The following is a 17,686-nucleotide window of genomic DNA, read 5'->3' on the forward strand; positions in this document are numbered from 1 at the left end:
TGATGTAATGTATGGGGATTAACATAAGAATAAAAAAAAAAACCCACAAAAAAAAAATACTTGGAACACTTAAGTAAATGGTATTTATAGATAAATGGAAGGAAAATTCCATTGGTTAGAATACTCAATATTGAAAAGATGTCAGTTTTATTTATGTTGAATTGATTTATAAATATAAATTTAATCCCTATTAAAATTCCAATAGGACATCTTAATGGCAATTGCCAAGCTTATTCTAAATTTTGTATAGAAATTCAAAAGGCCAAGAATAGGACAAGACACTCTTAAAATATGTGAACAAGGGGGAGAGAATATTTTAACTGTCAAGATATATTATAATGCTCTCATAATCAATGCAGTATGGTATTGGTTCCAAGATAAATGAACAGATCAATAGGACAAAGTAGGGGGCCCAGAAGGGGAGAAAAATTTCACACATATTGGTGTTTGATTTGTGACAAAACTGACATGCTGAGCAGTGAGGAAAGGACAGGCTTGCTAATGATGTGACAATCATGTGTCTACAGTGAATGAAATTATTCATTGCAATTCACACAACGTACCACCAAATCAGTACCGGGTGAATCAAAATCCTAAGAGTGGTAAACAAAATATAAATTTAGAAGAAGATATAGGAGAAAATGCACAAGAAATGCAAAGCATTAAGCATAAAGAAAATTATCGTTAGACTTTACTAGATCGTTTTTAAGAATTTTTGTTTAGTGAATGCCACCATATTAAAGCATGAGAAGATAAGCCAGAGTGGAGGAAGATAGATATAACATATAACGTGGAGAAAGGACTGTACTCCTTTACAAATCAATGAATAAAAAAAGGCAGATGACCCAATAGGAATGGGTAAAAGACATGAGCAGGCATTTTCAAATTTACCAGTAAACGTGTGAGAATATGCTTGACTATTACAGTAGTTACTGGAGCAATGCAAATTAAATATTTAAATATATATATATAGTGGACTTAATTTACATTGCTCCAGTAATATGTATGTACATATGTAATTGGTAAAGATTTAAAAGTCTGACAATGCCAAAGGTTAGTGAGAATGTAGGACAAGAAGTCTCCTACAATGCTGGTGGGGGTGTAAAATGTTATAACTACCTTCGAAAATGGTTTGGCAAAATTGTATAAAGTTAAAGATATGCATCCCTATTAGCAACAATTCCACATCTACTTATGCAACCTGCAGAAATGAGAGTCTGTGTACAACAAATTACACAAACAAGAATATTCACAACAGTTTAGTTAGGAATAGAGGCACAACTCGGGTCCCTGTTGCAGGTGGGCAGGCATACAGGAAGGGATGCTCAAAGCTGGGACAGGAGAGCCTGGTCTGAAAGCAGTCTGCAGGGAGACAAGCACCTTAATCCCTCTGCTGTGGTCACAAGGCTATGAAAATGGAGGGAGAGGATGAACTTGAAAGAGATTTCAGCATGTCAGGAACACAGCCGGCACTGTTTGAGTGTTGGAGGAGGGGAGAGGGAAAAACAAACAATGATTCTGAAGCTCTGAACCTCTCACACTGGGATGATGAGAACCTGGGGGGAGTGAAAAGGGAAGATAAGTTGACTTTGGAGGGTGGTGTATATAAAATGCTGAGATGTCATCCAAGAGATGTCCAGCGGGTTTGGGGAGAACACAGAATAGATCTGGAAGTGACTAAATCAAAGGGAGACATAGCTGAGCAAGGGAGTGGGAAACAGATAAGAGAATAAAAAAATCCACACCCCCCCAATAATTTTCACAGAAGGGGAAGATTTGTAGTTGAGCACATGATTGAATAATCAAAATCTATGAAACAAACTATATAAATGATAAGATGGCAGTCATATTTATCTGAATGAAAACAAAAATTGCTCAAATGTGAAATCTTCCATTATCATTCCATTTGGGGAGGTTGTGTCCCCAAAACATTGTAGTCCCATTATGCCATTCCCAAGAGGCACTCCTGCATACATGTCTCTTAGGGTTCTGGTTTGCCAGCTGAACTCCACTCCTTCTCACCTGCTAAACTTTTACTCATCCTCCAGATGTCCGCTCATGTATTCTGTTCTTCTCTTCATTCCTGCATTTATTGTTTCATGTCCTTTTCCCTCAGCAAATGTTTCTTGTATTTACTGAATATCTACTTAGTCCTGGGCACCATGACAGGTGCTGCATGTTCAAAGCTGAAGAAAGCAGGCATGATCTCTGCTATCACAGATCCTAAAACTTGTCTGAAACAAGTTCCCTGCCCTCACCACCAATCCTCACTCCCCACACCAGCAACCCAGGTATATTGGTTTCCCATTGCTACTGTAACAAATTACCACAGACTTAGTGGCTTAAAACAACACACATATAGTTTTAGAGGACAGAGGCTGAAATGAATCCTACAGGAGAAAATCAAAGTTTTGGCAAGGTTATATTCTTTCTGGAGGCTCTAGAAGAAAATCCATTTATTCCTTGCTCTTCCCAACTTTTAGAAGCCATCTGCATTCCATGACTCTCGCCTCTTCCTCCTTCTTCAAATCAGCAGCATGGTGGCATCATCAGATTTCTCTTTGACTTCTTCTACCACCACATCTTCTCTGATTCCCACCCTCCCACCTTCCTCTCATAAGGACCCTTGTGATTACATCAGACTCCCCACCCCCTGGATAATCTAATTAAGTTCTTAACTTAATCAAGCCCACAGAATTCTTTTTGCCCTTTACAGACCTACTTACAGGTCTGGGGATTAAGATGTCCATTAAGGACAAAGATGTCCATCTTTGGTGGCCATTATTCTCTCCCCCACACCAGGTCACTCCTATATCTCCTTAGCACTTTGTGCATAATTTTTCCAGCCTTCAGAATATTTCAAACTACTAGTTCAATCAGCTGGTTTCCTGGCTTTGTTGTGAGTCTATGGAGGGCAGAGAACATTATCTCTCTTGTTTACAATTCTACTGGCCTTACTTAGCACAGCACCCAGAGTCCTGAATATGTCTATACTGACTGCCTGCTTGAATGAATGAATGAACACATGAGATGCTTGATAATATGTGCACATGTTTTCCAAAGAGAATGTTGTGGTTTGTTCTAAATATTTCATAGCTCCTGTTTTCTTGAGAAATTAGAGGTGCAAATCTGCTTCTCAGTAGTTAATTGGTATCAACAGAAAATCCCTTCTCAAAAAATTATGAGTGACTCACAGACTGTCAAGAACCTTTTGAAGTATATGAAAAGCACTCCTAAATTAAGCAACTATGAATACTTTTTAATTAAAGGAGTTAATGAATATTCTACAGGAAAGAACTGGCTTCCACAGTCTGGAGTTAATTGCCCACCCACACCTGATGGTTAATTCCTTTCTGAAATGTTGTTTTTTGTAGATAAAGCCCATCATTTACCACATCCCACATGGGTGTACATTAGTTGTCTCCTTTGCACATGCTCCACGCTTACCTCATTTTGCTTAAGGCAGGATATCAGCTGTGAATTCACTTTACTCTTTTCTATGATGATGTGATTTTTATTGCACTGGTTGATTTACTTAGAAGCTTAGAACACAAGGTTATAGCCATAAAATCAGTACAATGGCAGAACTGAGAGGGTACTGTGTAAAAGAAAACTTCACTTATTTGTGAAAAGATTTCAGAAGTGTCCATTCTATTTAAATTTTCATTTGAGTGAATTGGTAACTTTACCACTAAAGATGTCTTTTTTTATTTGGAAAAGGCATCATGAATTGTTTCTCTGAAAATAGCTTGCTTAAATTATTATCTACAACTACATGGCACAATTCATTTGTTTTATTTTGTTTCATTTTGAATGGTCTGAAAATATGCTCTATTTTGATTAAATGAATGGGAAAGAGGAAAATGGATGTAAAAATGAAAGACAAAGCAAACACAGTGAGACCATAGAAGGGAAATTTTTGTACTGCTGTTGAAAAAACCCAAACACTTTTATAGTTAACAGCCTATCACCACTTAAGTTATGAAATAACTGTAAGAAAATATAGAGAATGACAATTTACAAGTGAAAGTGCAATTTACAAGTGAAATAAGTGTGATAAGTTAGTGAAGAAGAAAAACTTGTTTCTCAAAGAATTTTTTGTACCTTTTACCACCATTTTCTGGTCATTTAGATCCAGTGATCAATCCCTCTAAATAATATCTAAATAGATTGTTTTTTCATGGTAGCATTGAGTTCAGATTGACAGATACGTTTCTTGTGAACTACTAGTGGCTTTCTGAAGCATGAGTTGATAAAAATTCTAAGATCTTTGACCTCAGTGGAAAAAGTACCATGATTGATTAGCCATGTCTATTTGGCTGAGGAATGGGGATGATAGAACTCATGCCATATAGTAATAGTTGTAGATAATAATTTATGTGGCTTCTTTCAGGAAAAGCAATTCATTGACATTTTTTTACATTTCTAAATAAAACAATTGCTAATATTTTTTTCAAATTATAGTTACTTTTTCTTCCAAGCCTCTCCTGTAGATAGTACCAATGACAATTATGTTTTCTAGTAAATAAAGAATGAGTCTTAAAGATCTCAGAAAAATTCATATTTAAAAAATTTTTTATTTAACATAATAAAATTTAAAAAAAGAGGTTAGTGAAAATGATTGCTGAGTTTCAGTTTGTCTCTCTGTGAAATGAGAGATAATTAATCCATCCCATCTTCCTCTCTGAGTTACATAATAATTACCTGAAATCATGTTCAAATAATTAAAAGTTAAAAGAGTTCAGAAGTAATCCGTAATTAAGTGAAAAATAGAAAAACTGGAAAGTGCTTGGAATCAGTCTTGTTAAACCACTGTTACCTTTCCACATTCAATGGTCAGCAGCAGCAACCTCTAAGAATTCTCCCTAACTCGAGTCTCTGTTTCTCCTGCAGACGACGTGTCACAGCCATGCCTAAATGAGAAGAGCTTTTTAATCCTGGATTGCAGTGGAGTGACTTTTTTTGACTATTCTGGAGTCTCCATGCTTGTTGAGGTATTTACATAGCTTGTGTTTGGACTGATTCTTTCCCTTTTCTGTAGTAACGGGGGTTTTCACCAGCTACTCTCTCAGCCCTGGGGTCTTGACTCCACTTGTTTCAACACTCACCTCACCCATTCTCCCCTAAGGACGTAGAACTTGCTGCCTCCCACTGCCATAGAGTTGTCTTCAGGAGATCCCATCAAGCTTCTGGTGTGCGTATGTGTGGGGTCCAAGGGTGGGGGTAATCACATGGGGTAATCAGAGAGGACAGAACACAGGCTTGGGATGTAGTGGGCATGTAGTGCCTGCTGGGCAGTCAGCTTACAGGCTTCTAGAAAGAAGAGTCCCCTCCATGGAAAAGTGGCCTTGGTGATGGCAGGATGTTTTCTCTTACCCTCATGGATGGGTGTAGTTTCACCAGATACCATATCTGATCCCTCAAACAGTCCCCAGTGCAGGGGCTTTTCTCCATTCTATCGGATGATGGTGCTTACTTCTCTACCCCATGATCTTCATGGTGTCTCCTTGGTCCTGGTGTGCAAAATATAAAACTGCTTATTTCCTTAAAATGAACATGGCTCACAGGACATTTCTACAGAAAGAAGAACACCTAATTTTTCTAATTCAAGGAAAACTCGGACACTTCTGGAATTTTTTTCCTCCACTTATTTTTTAAAAGATTTTATTTATTTATTTGTCAGAGAGAGAGTGCACACAAGCAGGGGGAGCGACGGGCAGAGGGACAAGCAGGCTCCCTGCTTAGCAGGGAGCCTGATGCAGGACTCAATCCCAGGACCCTGGGATCATGACCTGAGCCGAAGGCAGACACTTAACCTACTGAGCCACCCAGGCATCCCTATTTTTTTTTAGTAAATACTATGTCAACAGGGAAGTTACCTCCTTTTTCCATTTGTTCTCTCCCTCAGTGTCTTAAATTTGTTGGGGAAGGGTCTTGAGGATGGAGCAACATCTGTTCCTCAACTGTCCTCGGTCCTCCACCAGCTTCTGCTGCATGGAACTCAGCTCTCCTGTTTCTGGGTATCTGCTCCCCAGGGGTTCTCTACCCTTGCCTCATAGTCTCTCCCATGGGTAGCTTTGTATTCTGTCAAAAACTTAATCAAAATCCTGTGAAAATTTCTGGAGCTCTTTCTCTGCTTATCTCCCTCATTTCCATTACTCTCTCCCACAGATTTCGCCCACCTAATCCTTCCTGAACTCTACTTCCGTCTGCTCAGCTCAGTGAAGCTCTTGCATTTTACTCAGGCATCCATCACTCTCTGGCCCAGAAGCAGCTTTGTGCAGAAAGCTGAGCTCTTAGAGAGCTTGTCTCATCTGTCTTCTTTCTCTCAGGGAACTCAGTCCTGTGCTCCCTATTCCCACTGTCTAAAAACAGTTGTTCGTATATTTTTGTTCAGTTGTCTACTTATTTATGAAGGATGGGATGGTCTTGTGTTAGTTACTCATCAGGGCAAGATGCAGAAATTGGACATAGGGCTTGAAAGATTTAAGATCAGTAGTTTCTAGACTGTTTTACATTATGGGTGTTGGTTGTTTTCTGTGGTGTTGTGTGGTTGTGCCTCTATTCATTTATAGATATAAATTTGAAATGTCCGAACTCCCAAATTCAAGATAGTCAGAGGTCAAAAAAACAAAAACAAAAACAAAAACAAGAAACATAGTGCAAAGGTCAACTTCAGTATCCTTTCCTATGAAGATAAGGGTGAGAATTTGGGGAAGAGAAGCTGCTTAGTGTGTGACAGTCAGGGTGTGGTCCCAGCATCGTCCCACTAGCTATGAAGTGTGGGGGGAAATCATTAACCTTCCTGGATCACAGTTTATTCACCTCGTAAAAATGAGGGGATGATTTTGTTTCAGTATGAGCAGATATTTAGAAAGCAAATCATGCAAAAACTGTTGAGTGTTAAATATCCCAGACTTAAATCCAGTGGCTGTTTTTGGTATGTCACCTTTTTTCCCCCCATATAATATGCTTTCATTTTCTTGTTGTTCACTATAAAAACTGCACAGTGGCATGGTTCAACCTGAATACGTCATGTTTTCTTGCATCCAAATCTGGACTGTAGACAGATAGTTCTTGACTGGAGGGCTCCCTGTGTTCAGCCTTTCTCTTTCCTCTGCGTCACCAGGGTCTAGAAGAGTGCTCTTCAGTGGATGTGCAGAAGGCTCACCTGGGGTGCTCATCAACAGCAGTCTTCTGGGTCCTAGTTTTGGTCCAGGAATCTTTATTTAAACAACCACAGGTGATTCTGAGGCAAGTGGTCCAAGATCATATTCTGAGAAACACTAGATTAGGATTGTCCCTTTACTGGGAAAGACCAGGATGTACAGTTTTTGTTTAATTATATTTTAAATTTATTTTGAATATGCTCAAATGTTCATTAGTGCCTCTCTCTAGATATTGCAAATCAGGATTAGAGTTAGTAAATAGGAGGAAATGGTTACCTATTCCCACTAAGTTTAGGATCTAAAGTTGAAAATTCAGAGGAATCCAAATAATTCGGGTACTGGGCATGCTGAGAAAGAGGTTTTTTTTTTTTTGTTTTTTTTTGTTTTTTTTTCCATTCATCTTCACAGTTTTAAAATACTACACAATGGAATTATGAGATAAATCAACCGATGCATTTTATTTTTAGATTAGTGAAAAACATTTGCTCTTGGCCTGGTGTTTCCTATCTGTATATAGGACACCAGCAGTTTTGTGTCAATTTGCCTTTTTAATTTCCTTATTACTATTTGGTTTATTTCATCATGATTACAGTAAATTATGATGTATATTAAGAATATTGACTTTAAAGATAGATAAATCCTGGCTCTGAATATTAGCCATATAATGAGTTCCATGATCTGGGCTTAAGTATTTACTTTTCTGTAAGCTGAAAGTAGACACACCCACTTCATCAAGTTGTGAAGCTTTGCAATGATGTATTGCAAAGAAAGCACACCACAAAGTTTCTAGAAGTTAATAAGTACTCAATAATTCTAGCTTTTATTATTTGTTTTCATTTTGCAAAAGTCATTTCTTAAAATGCAAATAGTATCATTGTGACTAACATTAGTTTTTAGTTTCAGCCACTGGAAGAGGGTCTAGAGTAAAGAACCACAGAGTCTCTTGAGCCGTGCATGTCTTCTGCTTCCTAACGTTCCTGGATTATTTCCTTAGTCACTGTAGTGCTAGGAACTTCCACTGTGAGTTATAGGTTGAAGGAAATGGAATGACTTTTATTTATTCTTCTACTTAGGACACTGGGAAGGTCAGTGAACTGGAGATTATGTTTATCAACATCAATAAACCACCTGTAGTAATGTGTTTGTGCTTCCTGAGCTTGAGAAAAAGTCAAACACTCACAAGTCACCTTGAATTAATCCTTTTTAACTTTATAAAAACAGGAGCCATTTATTTTGGCAAAGTTTCAGTCCATGTATTGTTCGTTTGTTTGCTTATTTATTCATGCTCAGAGTGACACATCTCCTATTATTCTGCAATTCTTCTAACCTATAACGCTTACTTCAGGAACAATAGAAGGGAAAATTTTTGAATGTATCATGCATACTCTTAGAATGTGTTGTAAATGCTTTCTATATTTTATGTATAAGATACTTTTCTATTACATAACCAAATCCATCCTGTTGCTAAAACTTCTCAATTTATTTTCACTAAGTTTCATGGGTTGACTTTGGTCTGGGTGAATTCAAAATCTGGGCCTTCAATAAGTTGTTCCTCCATGGTGTTTTCTAGGACATGAATGAGGTAAGACTCTAAAATACGCCAAGCCCTTTAGTTAGGACCCCTCATCTTGATGTACTTTTAAAAATGGAAGTTGGGCAATCAAGCTTGGCTTCAATTTTAGTTCTCAGCTTACCATCCAGGGATGGGACTTGAGAGTCTATGAATAATCACAACTTGTTGTAAAATATTAAACTAAGCAGTATGTCAGCAGTTTTCATCACTTTTATCAATGGGTCCTTGACTTCTAGTCAAAGAAGTTTGAGAACAACTTTCTATCATTCTTACAGGGAAGGAAATGTGGTGTTTTAATTTTTATTAAATGAAGTTTCATTTATTAAATGAGCATGTAAGTAGCCAAACTTAGTTGCAAGAAAGGTAAATACCCTGCTGCATTAATCTTAGTTGGCGAAGGCAGTCTTTTAGAAGTTTGCTGGGGTGAGCCTGACTGTGTAGCAATACCTCCCTCTGCTGGTCTGATATCATAAACATTGGCTTTTTTTGGTTGTTTTTAAATAGTAATTCTCCTTTCTTCTTAAGCCCATCTTTTTCTTTCCAGCCCACTCTCCTGAATTAATTATGGGTATACTATTTTCATCCCTCCAGGCTTACAATGACTCTAAGAGCAGGAGTGTGGATGTATCATTAGCACATTGCACAGGTAAGGGAGGGTTCTTGGCTAACATTGAACATGATCCTTCTGCTGCTCCAGCTAGCCTTACATTACTTGTGTTTTCTTGTAGCTTCCTTGATAAAAGCAATGAAGTACTGTGGAAACCCAGACTCAGAGAAACCAGTTTCTTTTGACTCAGTATCTGCTGCACTAAGTAACATCTATTCAAGTAAGGTGAGCCATGCAGGTTGGCATGCGGGAATTATACGAAAAATTAGAATGTAGAATCAAGAGCTTTGCTTTTTTTTTTTTTTTTTGTATTAGCCTATTACTCCTCTCAGAGTCCTCTGCTATAATAAAGGAATTTTTCCATTCCTTACTTGGATTGGTTATGAACATTGTTTAATAATTGGGTCTTCTAATAATATCATGGCTTAGAGGATTTGGGGATCACTTATTAAGTGCAAACTGCTTGCTTGTAAAATAAATGCTTCTTCCAGGATCTGCTATCCTGGGAATTTGAATCCACCTCTGTCAAATGCTAAAACTTTATATTAGCCTTATATAGCTTTTTTTTCCTGCTCTGATACCCTTGCCTCTAAGTTCATATTGCCGTCTTTGGAAATATTATTTGCAGAGCCCAGCACTCCCATGATATGAAGCATCACAGTTATCCTCCAAATACTGGGCTTTATAGTTAGTCTTAGAGCTGTTCCTAGAGCTTTGATTTCCTGCAATTTTTCTTTGACTATGAATCATTTTGCTTTTCCTCATCCCTAGAACAGCATTTAGTACTTCCCAGAGTCATCCCTATCACATTCAATCAGAACAGTATGTATTTACAAAATAATAATAATGACAACACAATTATTACTATTACTATTATTATGATATATCTAACATTTATTGGATGTTCCTTATATTACAGAAATATCCTAAGAGCTTTACCTATATTAATTCATTAGACTGGCCACAACCTATATTATTATTTAACCTCTTTTTAGAAATGAGGAAACGGAGGCCCAGGGAAGTTATACCATTTGTAAGTAGGAGAGCTGGTTTCAGAGTCAGCAGTCTGTCTGACCTTGGACTTGGAGCTTTCAACCACCGTACTCTCATGCCTCACAGAATGTCTGTTTGCTTAACTTGGCTGGACAGCTTGCATCAGTTGCTACTGTTCTTTGATTATGGTACCAGTTTAAGAGTGGAACATGTGCTTATTTCTTCCTCTTCTATTTTAGAATTTGAGCAAACTCAGTGATCACGGTGAAGTCTGAGACCCTTTTGCTGCAGTTCAATTCTTGCCTTTAGCAACTGCCCTGAAGAGGCCATACATACTCTGGCATTTTGCACAGCCTTTTTTGTTGTTGAGATCCTATAGATGACCTGGACTATAAGGATGATGTGACTTAATAATCACGTAGCCACTGGTCAAGATTCACCAGCAATTTTTCCTAATCTTTGTTAGTAAGCAGATTTACTTAGTAGGTTATTGTAGACTTATTTTATAAAAATTGGTATGCGTTTAGATTTAGTTGTATTGAAAGGTAAACATGAATTTATTTCCTTTGCCATGGTATTTGGTGGTGTTTTATTTCTGTTTTTTTTGTAAGTAAACTTGCAAAACTGAGAAACACTTTGTCATAAGAGGTCTAGAACATTTGCAAGCCATTTGTAAAAATCCAGGATCATCTGTAACTAATACATAAAAACAACTTAGCAAATGTGCCATATTCCCCTCCAAAAAACAAAAAACTCATTAAACATCAATAAGATTAATACAATAGGATATGAAATTCACAGAAATTAAGTTCAACGAAAACAAATGACAAACTAGAAACCACTGTTCTTCATGTCCTTCCATGCAAGGAAGTCTTCAAGACTATTTTCAAGATAACCATTGTCCCAGTGAAACCAAGTTCTTGACATTAGTCTATTTTACTCTGAATACTGGAAATGCTTAGCCCTAAATTCTACATTCCAACGCCATAAAGTCTCTGTTTTTACCTTAGGTTTGATTGAAGCCAGAGCATATAGAATTTGCACATTTTATATTTTGTCACAAATATGATTTTTAGATGAGAAAATAAATACCACCCATAGAATAGCTTTATGCTATTCTAATATACAATTAACTGTAGTAGTTTGGGATTTTCCTATTTCAGAGAGACAGTCAACATAATATAATACATTTATCTCTCTATCCATTTAGATAGATAGGTCTCCATAGTATGTTTTTCTTTTGCTAGAGTAGAGCTTAGATATGTGATTATCTGTAAAACTACCAAATCAATAGGATAATTGACAAGCACCATAGCCCAGGGTGACCTGTATAAATTACTGTTTTCATGCTTATACATATATTTTCAATCATGTACAATTACAGAATTTCATATTTTTATCAGACAATTTGATACACTTATGAAGAAATCTCATTTTTCTAAGATAGGTCTGTTTCAGTTTGAAGGTACTGGAACTGTTCTTGAAATTACCAGTATAACAAAAAGTCAAGTACTTTAAAGTGAATTTGAAAAGTAGGTTGAAAATAAAACTTAAAGACTGATCATTTGGGTATTTTTGTGGGCATCTATATGAGAATTTGCCTGCCAAGTGATATAACAGTCCCTAGCAAATGTGTGGTAAACATTCATATGGTCCTTAATTTTCACATTAAGTGATAGGTAGGACAATGTGATAAAACAATGGGGAATAATAAATGTTTTGAATCTCATAACTTAACCCCCTCCATTTCAATTTTGGTTGACACGAGTGAAAAAGAAAAGTCTTTGTCCTAAAGGAAGCCTCAATCCTTTCATCTCTGATTTGGATTGAAATGAGTGAGGACAACTTTCATTCTCATCAAATATTGTTCCAAGAAAAAGTGGAGGTAATAGTTGGAGGTAAAATTTCCTTAGAGAAAGGAATTTCACTCTGTTTTATCCATTTAAATTATCCCAGTGGTGGATGGTGGCAACATTTACCATCCGGAATCCATTGATATTGGCACATAAAGATAAGTCAAAGAAAGTTAAGAAGAGAAAATGTATTTTGCTGTGTATAAATTGATATTCTGCTGTCCAACTTTGGCCTATAGCTAAATTCATGCACTGCAGGCATTTTATAATTTGTTAGAGATTATGGGCCATGGATGACCTTAAAATCATTACAGTTAATCATGCTTTGTTCTATTTTATTGTTAAAGGTGACACAGTATTGTCTGAGCAGGTGTATTTGAACTCATTTCAGTGTTTAAAGTAGAAGTTTAATGGATAAAACTTTAAAGCCAGGAACTTGAGTGTCAGATGTTAATGTTGTTTTCAAAGTAAAGGAACACCAAACCCTGTGCCAGGTAAAGCTCTTTGTTCTGTCTTCTTCTGCATACCAAAGTCACAATGACTTCTTAACCTGGAAGAATTCCTTGGAATTGAGTTCTGAGAGTTTAAAGTTGAATATGAGTTTTGTACACACAAGGATCTAAAATACACATATTTATTTCAAAGCAAGCATTAACAAAGGAACTATAATATGGTCTTGATGCTAGAATATTTCTAGTCATGCTAAATTATTTTTATGAGATCACCTTATTTTTATATATGATAAACTACTTCCATATTACTTACTATGGTAAAATAAAATTAGAAAAAATTAAAACTGACCTATAAGAGTGTTAAGGACCTAATAGAATGACATATATAAATTAAGCATAAAATATGAAACCAGGAAAAGACCGTTAACATTAAATTTATGCAAATTAAATGCCCTTAAATTTTACCATTTATCTTCCATTTTAAAGGTTATTTGCCCCCGATTATATGATTCAAGTGTTATAAGGTCTAGCTTGAACTACTTTGCGGTAATTTATTTGACAGCTCTCTATTCTATAAATGCGTAATGTAATGAGGAAAGAGATCTTTCTTTTTTAATGAAAACATTAATGTGTTAATACCCTGTGTGGGTAATGTTTGACATTTAGTGGTTACCAAAATATATTAATATGTTGTTGAACATACATATGCCTTAAAAATGCACGTTCTGTATTCTGTGGGATGATCTAATTCGATATAGCATATGCTTTTTGGCAGTGAGTTTGTTGCCAGATTTCAAATAGGGAGTTAAGTGATGCCTTCACAATCCAAAGATTTTTAGTTAAAAATCATGTAGTCTAATATGCCACATTTATTTTTTTATATTTTTCAATGCATTCAATTATCTCTTTTATAATTCTTTGTACTAACTCAGCACGTAACAAGCAATTTACATGGAAATAAATTGAAATATGATAACTATTATGCTTGAATAGATTTGTGTCCATTATTTCAAAGTATTTACTCTCCTGCAAAGCAAATAATACATATTGCTTTCTTAGACTGACCAGGGTGTGTTGAAAGTTCTTGGAAGTATCCATCATGCTTGGTAATTTGTTCTTACAAAATATCAAGCTAGGATGGTAAGGTATTATCCCTTCACTAATAAGGGCACTTCCTGCTGTGAGACAACATCTACACAAGCCTTTCACCAGGTTTACACCTGTTACATTCTAATTGTCATTAATGGGTCTACGCTCATTTTCTATTTGTTTGGGTTCTTCATTTATGTGTTGTTTGTCTTTCCTGAGTGTCTAGGCCAGGCCCGTATTCTTCAGCATTTTAAAGGTTGTCATTCCAAAGATCAGAAGCTAAGGCATGCTTCTAGGTTTTGGAGATATAGCAGTGAATAAAACAACAACAACAACAAAATCCCTGTCCTCATGGAGCTTATATTCTAACAAGGGAAAACAGGGCATCAATGGATAAATGTAAAATACACTTATTGTAAGTTAGATGATAATATGTGCTAATAAGAAGAATAAAGCAAGGAAAGAGGATAGGAAGTATGGCGGAAAGTGGGTGCCCTAGACAAGGTGGCAGGAACAGTGACTAGTCAGAGTGTCTTAGTCTGTTCAGGCTACCGTAACAGAACATCACAGACTGCAGGACTTCTGCAAATGACATTTTTCTCTTCGAGTTCTGTAGGCTGAGAAGATAAGGATGAAGGTGCCAGTTTTTTGTGAGAGCTCTTTTACTGGCTTGCAAATGACTACCTTCTTGCTGTGTCCTCGCCTGGTGGGGAGAGAGAGTGAGAGAGAGCGAGAGAGAGAGCTCTCTATCTCTTTTTATAAGGACACTAATCCTATCAGCTTAGGACTTCACCTTTATGACCTCATTTAACCATTATTACTCCTTATAGGCCTTGTCTCCAAATACCCGTATCTCACACTGGGAGGGTAGAGCTTCCAACATAGGAACTTCGGAGGGAGCGAGACACAATTCAGTCCATAGCAAGGAGTTACAAGTTTCGTATATATTTAAAAAATTTTCTTTTTTATGTCCGAAAAACACACTTACTAGAATTTTATGTTTAATAAAATGTAATGTTTTTGCATCAAAACGTGATAATCATGAACTATGTGGTTAAAGCATTGCTAGAGACAGTAGGTTAGCATAGACATTGCTAACCATACCTGCTTCTTAGAGAAGGTTCTGAGTGAAGTGGTGAGAAATGGGTTGATAATATACCAATGGCTATTCAGAAGATGAGCCGTATCTTTTGGTGATGGTTCCTAATGATTAGCCATCTAATTAAAGAAGATAGAATTGAATTAGTTAATTTCTTTTTAAGCTATCATATTGTTTTAAAGAAAACACCAACAGAGACATGCTTAATTCTACCAGTTGTCACAGAGACTAGCACAGAACAGAGTCTGGATGCTAACTGCAGTGAGAGGCTTCACTTTTTTTTTTATTTCCTTGCTTTGAGTTTTTTGTTGTTTTGTTTATTTTTTTTTTTAAGAAGGAAAGGATGCTAGGTTACTACACACTAGCTAAGTGCTCTGAAATGATCTCCTTCAGAGTAGGCATTATATACAAATCCTTACTTGTTTTCTCTTGATTTAGCAACAGGAAGGTCATTTTGTTCAAATGTATCTCCTTTTTGTCCTAAATTATAAAGGGCCACTCTCTCTGTTAAGTATATAGGAAGCTTTGCAGTATTTTTTCCTATTTTGAGCCTCTGGTTATTACGACCACATTTAGAAATTGGCTAATTAATAAACCCAGTAAGAATATATACTTATTAATTGCTACAGTAAAAAAATGCTTCAATAGTAAAATAAATGAAAATAAAACTAGAGTTCTATCTTTATTTCCTTTGCTTCTAGAGTTATTTTTTCCTTTTTGGTTTTGAAGTAAGTTCTGCCTTTGTGAGGATAGAAAAGAGAGGAAAGAGAGAGAGCCTCTTTTATAATGTCTTTCCCAGGTCAACTTCCATAGTTAAGCCCCCTGTTGCTTTACTTCCTTACACTTTGGTTATATATCCTAACAGGGTTCCCAAGCTTCCCTATTGTCTTAAATATGTAGTAAGGGAATTACTGTTTAAATAAAGGTGGCTTTACTTAGGTTAACAAAGCCTGAGAGAGTGCAGGGAAGGGAGGGCAGGGAACACAGTGACCCTGCACGGGATGGGTTTGGAGGAGGAAGAAAGATGGAGGATAAGGGCAGGTTTGCCGAGGGTGGTGTGTATATGAGGAGGAGGTTGGCTGCATGAGTGACTCTATGGTGGTATGATTTCAGCGGTATCTGGATGTCTCCTGAGTCCAGTTATTTGCCTTACCAATCTTTTAAGGGGTCTGAAGTTCTCATCATGAGTCATTTATTTAAGCTGGAGTAAATATTATAAGAAAGGAAAAACACATGTAAGCCATTGCCATGCATTGTGTGAGCTTTAGGAAGGACTAGTTCATCTAATTGGCTTATAAGACTTTGTCATAATTTTGATGAGGAAGGCTGGTTTGAAATTGTTTGGAGCTCAAGGTGCTGCTGAGGGCAGGGTTAGGAGTGGTGGTGTGGTGTTAGGATGCAGGCTGGTGTGGCAAGAGGGGCCAGATGGTGATGTTGGGGACGTAGGCTAATGCCCCTGGCATTCTTGGATGATCAGGGCCTTCCTTGTCCCTCACCCCAAAGACACAGACACAGTGGAAGCAGGGTTCATGAAGCCAAACAATTCTTCCCACATAGCAGCTTTTCCTGGGGCTTGGACCTATGCCTTTTGCTTTGGCTCTGGAATTAAAATTTGAGAATAGCAGTGTGACTGCCAAAAACAGGATAGACATACCATTCCTGTTTCGTGTAAACCTTTTCTTTTTTTCAGTTGCCTCTCCTCATACTGCCAATGAAAATATTGAAGTAGTAAGGGTCTCGCTCAACAGAGTAGAGGTTTTATCAATTAAAACCAGTCAAATGATGGTGCCAGATATCTCCTAAATCTTAGTCGAAATGTGATCCTGATGATATCTGCACCAGAGTCACCATGGGTATTTGCTAAATATGCAGATTCAAGCACACTACCCAAGACCTAGTGAATCAGAATTTCTTTGAGTTGGGCTTGGGAGTAAGGATTTTTATCAATCATCTGCTTCAGTTTTGCACCCTATAGTTTGGAATCCTCGTCACAAAGGCCATCTTTGGTCTGGTACTTGAGAGAAACCCTGTACTCCGTTAGGCTCTATTTGGGTTGTGCACTGATCACTATGTATTCTAGATATATGGCAGATCTGTGGTGCTGTCCTTGAGGAAGCAGAACTGGGTGTATAGTTGTGACACGTGGCAGAGGACCACATCAAATTCACCGTAGCTTTGGGTCATTATGAATTTGTGAGAGTCAGAAAGTATCTGAAACATACCATCCCTATTCATATATTCCTGGGTGAGCTTCCTAAGACTGGAAGTTTGTATTTAACACCTTTCATCATGGAAAATGTTAGTCTCCTTCTCGTTTCACAAATGTATACTGTTTCTCACAGGTGCTGTTGCAGTCATGGTCCCCTCCTCCAGGTTGCGGCTCACACATTAGCCATTAGAAACAGATTGTAAAAGAGAGTGAGAGAGATTTCCCTTCTAGCCTCAGGCTCCATGGGTAATTGTTTTCTTTCAACACCTTCATTGAAATTCCCTGTGTAATGCTACCAGAATGAATTATAGTTAAACCTTTTATTCTGCACATATGGAACTGGGATAAAGAGATGGTGCCAGCGATGTTACTCAGCTACTTTCAGTTTGGGGATTGAGGCTGATGTAAACCATCGTTAACTAGAGAGAAAAGAATATTCAATTATGAATCACTGCCAGATGTGTGAATGTATGTCTTTGGGTTTCATGTTTCTGGAATCCACTTACTGTAGGATATTCTTTATCTACTTTTTAAGTGATTCTCTTTCTATGGGTCATAGATTTAATTGCCCTACATATGCCAAAGATCAAAAATTAGTAAGATATGTATTTGGACTCCACCTCACAATAAAAAAATAAAAGG

General features: G+C 37.0%; 1 protein-coding gene across 1 annotated transcript in view; it reads left to right on the plus strand.

Moving 5' to 3' along the window:
- The window catches only part of SLC26A7 (solute carrier family 26 member 7), a 109,350-nt gene extending 95,721 nt beyond the window's left edge, over positions 1–13,629 (plus strand). The window contains exons 16-19 of the mRNA XM_006742779.3: positions 4,894–4,994; positions 9,334–9,388; positions 9,471–9,574; positions 10,582–13,629. Of these exons, the coding sequence (XP_006742842.2) occupies positions 4,894–4,994; positions 9,334–9,388; positions 9,471–9,574; positions 10,582–10,617 (296 nt within the window). The 3' untranslated portion in view covers positions 10,618–13,629. The remainder of the gene's footprint in view (positions 1–4,893; positions 4,995–9,333; positions 9,389–9,470; positions 9,575–10,581) is intronic.
- Positions 13,630–17,686: the final 4,057 nt, after the last annotated feature.

The sequence above is a fragment of the Leptonychotes weddellii genome, chromosome 4 (genome assembly GCF_054177405.1).
Source record: "Leptonychotes weddellii isolate Sample4059 chromosome 4, ASM5417740v2, whole genome shotgun sequence".
Classification (NCBI taxonomy): Eukaryota; Metazoa; Chordata; class Mammalia; order Carnivora; family Phocidae; genus Leptonychotes; species Leptonychotes weddellii.